The sequence below is a fragment of the Montipora foliosa genome, chromosome 11 (assembly GCF_036669935.1).
Source record: "Montipora foliosa isolate CH-2021 chromosome 11, ASM3666993v2, whole genome shotgun sequence".
Classification (NCBI taxonomy): Eukaryota; Metazoa; Cnidaria; class Anthozoa; order Scleractinia; family Acroporidae; genus Montipora; species Montipora foliosa.
In genome coordinates, this window is record NC_090879.1 from 22,820,010 (window position 1) to 22,827,509 (window position 7,500).

The 7,500-nt window shown below is 37.7% G+C and overlaps 1 protein-coding gene across 1 annotated transcript in view; it reads left to right on the forward strand.

Annotated features, from left to right (window-relative positions):
- Nucleotides 1-7,500, forward strand: part of LOC137976214 (IQ motif and ankyrin repeat domain-containing protein 1-like) — a 15,686-nt gene that overhangs the window by 3,597 nt on the left and 4,589 nt on the right. The window contains exons 5-11 of the mRNA XM_068823511.1: nt 367-429; nt 1,616-1,755; nt 3,179-3,233; nt 3,396-3,491; nt 4,286-4,360; nt 5,135-5,183; nt 6,798-6,894. Of these exons, the coding sequence (XP_068679612.1) occupies nt 367-429; nt 1,616-1,755; nt 3,179-3,233; nt 3,396-3,491; nt 4,286-4,360; nt 5,135-5,183; nt 6,798-6,894 (575 nt within the window). The remainder of the gene's footprint in view (nt 1-366; nt 430-1,615; nt 1,756-3,178; nt 3,234-3,395; nt 3,492-4,285; nt 4,361-5,134; nt 5,184-6,797; nt 6,895-7,500) is intronic.

Consider the following 7,500-nt stretch of genomic DNA (forward strand, 5'->3'; position numbering starts at 1 on the left):
GCTAAGTACTGTGCCATTTAAATTATTACAAAGTTGTGCTTAGTATACATGTATTCAAAAAAAGGCCTAGCATGTCTGTACCCACCGCAATGGTAGGAGGCAGGGTACGAATGGGCTAAACTGGTAAAAAATAATGTCTAATATAATGTTTTGCTGACAAAAGATCATTGGGGACACTTCTTATTTATACTGGCTTACATTCCCAATATAACTATATTTGTGTATTTTGATATTTTTGAAATTGCCCTTGGTCTTAGTTCTAGTCCTTTCCACTGTACATGTACTTCATCTGGACAAAAGATATTTGAGGAGTGTATTGCAAAATTAATATTCATATGTAATAATTTTTTTCCTCTTCAACCGAAGACTCTTCTTGAACATGGAGGTGATCCTAGGTTAGTGGCAGATGATGGAACAAATGCAATGCAGGTGAGTGTTTGTGGTATTACTGATTTACGTGTATGTTCTGGAAAACATCTTATAACAGGATTCAGGTAACTGATTGTAGTTGTATGATTCAAGGGCATTCTTGATAGAATTGTTGGAAATTTTGAATTGAGGGCGGTGCCTACTAATTCAAAGATATTTTTTCCCCAGTTTATGACTATGCAGGAAATGTAGATCTTAACAAGTGTTATTGAAATCCAAAAAGAAAATTGGGGGTAACCATGCATTTTTCAAAGATAATTCATGAATAATACATAGATGGTCATGTGATACTGGTCAGCCGATACCTTGTTTTGACAGGTGTCAATTGATCAAAACATGGATGTCCAATATCAAAGATGTATGCTGTAAACTAGCATGATACTGGTCACATTGGCATACATGGAGGGGTGGACATACGTATGTGCGGTCGATGCCGTAATGGCTATAAAACCAAAATTTCTCCCATCGATGTATTACCATATTTTATTAACTATGGTGCTCCGCCTTTGGCGCAAGCGGAGCTCCGCTAATATTTATAAACAGCTTTAAAATACAAAGCAATGTAAGGCCAAGAGTAATTACTTAGATCTACTTTCTCCAGATATTTTAAAACCGCACAAAAAATATCCCTGCATTAGTAAGCATCACCAATAGGAAACTCGAGTATGCACAACGCAATAACAATAGTAGGCACCATCCTTAAAAAGCAGCAATTGAAGTCTTTTTCAGGTAGTAAACTTTCAGAGCTACACTTACTATGACAGTATTGCTTCACAGTCCAATGATAACCTCTCCAAAAAATCACCATAATATGAAACAATCATGTTAAGCTAACCAGTACTTCCTTTGTACATGTAAGTGGCTCCTGGCCCCAGGGCCAAGGGTGGATAGCTCTATCCACTGGATAATTCAATTGCTTCAGCTAGTGTTTATCAGTTGGATAGCATTTTATCCAGTGGATAGCGTTATTCACCTTTTGAACAACTGAGGCCTGGAGTAATTTTCTCTTGATTTCCACGTATATTGGGCCAAAGATGAACATCAACATGTACTTACTGTCTACCCAAATAAATGCAAAAAGCCGTACTCACCACAGTCTCTCCAAAGTCCTTGAGTCATCTTTACTGCCTGTATTTGATGTTCACTTGGTAAATACCAAGTAAACCTACATGTAATTCTTCCTCAGGTGGCAGCAATTCCAGGGGTGGAACAGGTTTTGCAAGAATGGGACATCAAACAAACAGATAAATTGCTGGAAAAACTAGAAGCTGAGAAGAATAACAGACAAGAAGAGGAACGGAAGTTAAGGGAGGCAGAAAGTAACAGGTTAACAAAAGAACAGGTTATCCAATGGGAAGGATGACTGTTAAGTCAATGAAAATGAAATTCTTGCTTTGCGTAACAGGATATAAACATTTCAACATAATAATGATACTCCTAATAAAAAAATAAGAAGAAATCCTTATATTGATTTTTGATTTTACATGATTTTAAACTCTGCATATCTCTTCTTATGATTTAGACTGCAATTGCAGACATATTTCTGGCATTTGTTTCTCTCCCCTGAGAGAAACGACTGCCAGAAATACACATGCACATCTGCATTCAAAGGCTAGATAATTAATATCTAGCACTTGAGCTTCAACTTGGGATGCAACCAAACAAAGATGCTCTTGAAGCGTTTACTTGCAATATATGAGGCACAGAAATAGGCGCATTTAGTTTTGAACGTTTGGAAGGTACTCCCAGGGTCAAAGGTTCAACTTAGCTCAGGGAAATGTTGTTTGTCACAGAGTTACATTCAAAAGATTTAATGAAGCGTGGTTGAAACAGTGAGTTTGGCAAATGGCTGTTTACCTTCCTAAAGTTAATTTTTGATAAGCAGTTTTGTGAATGAGGGCAGATACAATATGAAAACAGGCAAACGTTGCATTCTTGTGGGGAGAGCAATAATTCCTTGAAGTGGGAATAAAGCAGAACAAAACAGTCCCTCTGACTGTCCAATGTCCATCCTTGGCCAATAGTCAATTGCTTGTTAAATTCCGCTTTTTTACATCAAAAAATGTATGCAAATAAGTTTATAATCCACTTTTCTGTGTTACCTGTTTCTGTCTTAATTTCTAGGATCTTGATTTTTAATTATCAAATTACCCAATAACTCAATTTATTTTGACAAGTGTGGGTACAATACCAATTAAGAAAGATAGAGATAACATCGATTTTGCAACAATTTAATGTTTCAGTGAGGTGTAAAAATGTCTTATTTGGGATCCTTTCATTTGCTTTTGTGTTGGTCATGTTTACCCTTAAGGTTTTAGGTTCGTGTCATTCACAAATTTGTTTTGCATCTGGAAGATGTTTAGATTTTCATTTTCATTATTATGGTCCATAGCTTTTAACCAATTAAATCCCACGCTTCCTAATTCTATTGCGCATTTTGCTGCACAGAAAACTAAATTCTACCCAGATTAAAACTCAGAATATATTCCAAGTGATGAAACATGAGAATTTAAAAAGGCAGGAAAACTGAAGTACCGAAAGATGACACCCTATCTGGGACAACAACCCAAAACACAATATTATTGTTGTGGATTATATGGACTGCATGTGCTCTCTACCTCTTCATCAAATAATCTTCTAACATTTGGTTGCTTCTTTGTGCACTTCCAGACTGTCCTTCTAGATGCGACTTTTTCTAAATACGCTTATTTTTTATTGACAATGAGATCATATCTTGTTGCTTCTTCAGACTAGAGAAGGAAATAGAAAAAGCTGAGAAAGAGAACCAAGCTCATCAGAGAGAGGTGAAATGTCCTTTTGTTGTTTGGGTGGTCTTTGGTGACGGCTGTCTTTTTTTGCCTCAACTTGACAAGAGAAGCCCACCTTGTCCACTTGGTGGGTTGGAACAAAACATAATGTTCTAATTAATTTTACCATCTTGTCATACTCTCTTATTCCATTTGAAGCTGGCAAAGGCCCACTGTGAATTGAACAAAAGAATTTATGAGCATGATAAATGCATGGCAGAAGGAAAGACAGACAAGCGAGAGGTGACTTTACAGGTACACACGATCGAATCACCTGAATTTATCAAAGCAATATAGAAGCTCTTACAGTGCGACGCGCCTTACCGTGGCCACCTAACAAAGTTTTTTAAACCTTATACGCCAGTCAGGGTGGGCGAATTTGATTGACAGTCACCCCTCCTTGCAAAGTTCGCACGGTTGTAGTTAAACACCGTTGAATGGGTCGTTTGAGTTGACGTACTTACATGTAATTGTCAAAACTGAAAGTTTGTTGGGTGGCCACGGTAAGGCGCGTCGCACTGTAAAGTGCACCTAACCTTTGATATCTTTTATTTAATTTCTGCTATATGATCAATCTTGGCTGACCACAGTTGGCGAATGTACCACTGAAGTTTTTGTTGAAAATTGTTAGTCATTAATTTTGATCCGGGCTTAACATGATGCTGCAAATCGGCTTACAATGCTGAAGTTTTTTTTTTTTCAAAAATAGGAATGCAAAGACATTTCTGTCATTGCAAAGAACTATGCGTTTAAGTCCTTAGGCAAAGGATAGCCAGTTTTGTGATCACATAAAAACCATTCTGGTCACATAAAGAAGGAAATCTCAAAATAGGGTAACAACAGGTGGATATGCTTGTTTAAAAAGGTATCTTTCCATTGGAAATAGTTACGATTATTTCAATACCATCTAAACTTCACCCTCAGTTGATTGATACTTGATCTTCCTTCCTGAATTATTTTGTAGATTAGCTGAACAGCAGTGTTGAATAATCAAGATGAAAGTGGTATCCACCCTAAACAACTTGATCTTGTATTCATTTGTTTCTCAGGCTATTCATGATGCTGAGGCTGTCCTGGGACTTGCACAAAAGAAAGCTGAAGCCTCAAAGGAAGCTCTCGGTCAGGTACTGGCCAGTCACTTTCATTGTTTCAATATTATTCTTATTATTTTATTTTTGGTTGCCATTCGTTTAAACATGTAGCACCAGTGATTATTTTAATAACAAGTTTACAAGCCCTATTTTACTAAAAAATGTTGGTCAACAATGACCCTTATATTCATTTTCAACAATGACTTCAACGCCATGTGAAACTGGAGCTGCCTTTAACTCACTGGAGTGAAATAACACTCTCTCATTGTTCAATATCCAACCCTGCAGTGCATAAGCTTTTCTTTGTACACTGTTTCGAGTTTTTACTAAATACATAGACGATCATTTCTCGGGATGTAAAATTTCACTCGAAATTGTTATGATGCTCATGTGATATATACGTGTATGCTCCATCATCTTTCTGAACATACGAAAGTCTCATGCAATTTCCAGCCACTTCTGGAAACTTGCATTCTTCTACAGAAGCTACTGGCAAAAAGGCAGGTACTTACAAAATAAAAAATCTTGAAGACAGGATAATCAATGAGATCTGTGATACCAAAGGAACAGTTTTTTTTTTTAATCATGTCTTAATATTTAACCAAGTTTGAACATCAACAAGACAAGAAAAAGTCAAACTTTTGTGCCAAGAAATGACATCAGTGTTTATAATCTTGGTTAAGTTAAGTCCAATCTAAACCCTGAGTTTGCATGGTTACCGTAATCATGGCTTCCATGAATGCCAGACCCATTGTGTTGACCCAAATTACAGTAATTTGTTACTGATGAAGTGAAAATTATTGACAGGTGAAACTTAAGCTCAGGGAACAAAATAATACAGAAGAAAACTCAAAAGGTGAGATAAACAACAATTTTTCAATAATAATATTGAATATTATTAGCCACCAATGTGGTGGGAACTGTAGAAAATACATGGCAATTCACCCTTTTCAGCAGCATAAATTATACCACACAAGCTGATAAACTAACAAACCAAAACTTACCCTTTGAAAAGTGGTAACTGGTCATTCCACCCTAGAGTTGAACAATCCCACATATTTTTGTGTCTAAGCACTCATTTTAATGATTAGGTCTAAATTAAACACTGACTTTAGTGATGAGAAATTAGGGTTAGGGTTGGTTAGATATCATATAAGGGTCATCAGAATACTGTGGGGTGGATCGACTCTCGGGCAGAACAACCTGTATTTGGGAATCATCATCAACATTGTTTGGGTGCCTACATGTACATCCAGGCGTTTCTACTGTTGGAATCCAGCTTCTTTGTGCAGACTGCTTCTGTGCGTGGGCAGTAAATCGTAACAATAATCCATCTAAGAAGTTCCGCGCAACACAGAGGACATATACCTGTTACACCAAGAGGATGAATACTTTTCATCGTTTTGAACTTCCACACAAACCCATGAATCTTGCCCGATTACCTATGATACACTCAAGAGCGTGAACTCGTCCACACACGCTTTTCATAGTGGCGGGTATTCAAGAATCAGGTCATGTTACTCGAAGATGGTACTTGCGCCAACAAAGGCTCGAGCAATCCAGCCCACGAATCGGACTTTGAACATATGAAAGGTTGGCGAACGCTCTAAACACTAGGATGAGTATGAATCTTTGTTATATTTGCATAAAGAACCTTTCAATTTGCGTTTATTAGTAATATTTAACAATATAATTTACCGAAGCGGCTGTAATGATTATTATACACCACTTTCACGTACATTTAAGGGAATAATTATTTTAGTACATACACAAAAATAGTAAACCCAAGAATGACCTAAAGAATAAATGCTATACCGAGTAATTGCATTGTGACTAAACTTGATAGACAACAAATGCAAGGAAACGATGTTATGTGCTTATGTGCATCTTCAGTCCGAAGATGATATAGATTTATATCGAAATATTACAAGCACATAACATCGTTTCCTTGCATTTGTTGTCTATCAAGTTTAGTCACAATGCAATTACTCGGTATAGCATTTATTCTTTACTTACTAAAGCTATCAGCAGGTAATGGATTTTCAAGAATGACCTACCGAAACTGTTACGATCACTGGAAGCCATTTTGTTTCCCTTCTACTGGTTGCAGCCATTCTAAGTGAACCAATCAGAACATGCGAAGATAATTAATGATAATGATTTGCGTGTGTGTATCAACTGTGTGTATCACGTTACTCTCGCAACGGGCAGTAGCGTTGCGTGACGACATGCGAACTGCATTTGACCTTCTCGCGATGGTCTTGGAAATGCGGTGTAATTCGAACAGCACATTTGCGTGCGCATGTGCATTAGCAAAAAAATTGAGACCAGCTGCTGGCCTTTGTCACTTAAAAGTGACCAAGTTTGAGCTTCCAGGAAAAAACTGCATAAATATGGCGCAAATGGAAGGATAAGTGATTAAAACTGTGTTCAGTCACCTACGTTAAAAATTGCTTTTTTTCTGCCCAAGATGCTACAGCTGAGGTTAAAGGTGTGAAGGTCATGTTGAGGGATCTCGACGACGTGCTACTGAGAGATGTTGGTGGCAAAATTGCTGAAGATGGAAGGTACAAATCAACAACACTTCTAATCTGTTGTTATGGCTAGCTAAGTGTCGCCTGAGGCCAGAAAACATTTGAGGAGATTCAAGTTGTCCGCACTGTGCCTGGATTTTTGGAGGACGAAACGATTATACTACTGTTAACTCAGTCTCAAGAGATTGGTCTCAAACCACCCATATCAACACCCTTCACAAACCGAGTGTTAATTAGACTCTTCAGCCGAAACGAGGTCATTGACGCTAATTGGCCCAAAAATGTATGAACAATATGCTAGCTGTCATTTTTACATTCAGTCTCACATTTAACGTGCGGAAGGAGTAGCAATAAGGGTTAAATTATTTCAGTAAATTAGATGCCTTTTTTTCTGATGCTGTTCTTGTTTTTGTCGATGTCTTTGTTGCATAAGGTCCTTAGAAACCGGAAGCCACCGGTGTATTTACCGTCGAGTTGCGAACGTGGTTACCCAGTCTTCCGAGTCAAGTTCCTTGTGGGACGTGCCGTTTATGACCCCGACACCAGGGCATGCACGAGTAAGAATCCTACCCCTCGGATTTTTTGTCGGAACCCTTCGAAAATGTTTTCCTTTCCCTTTCACATTTTTTTAGGTGTCTT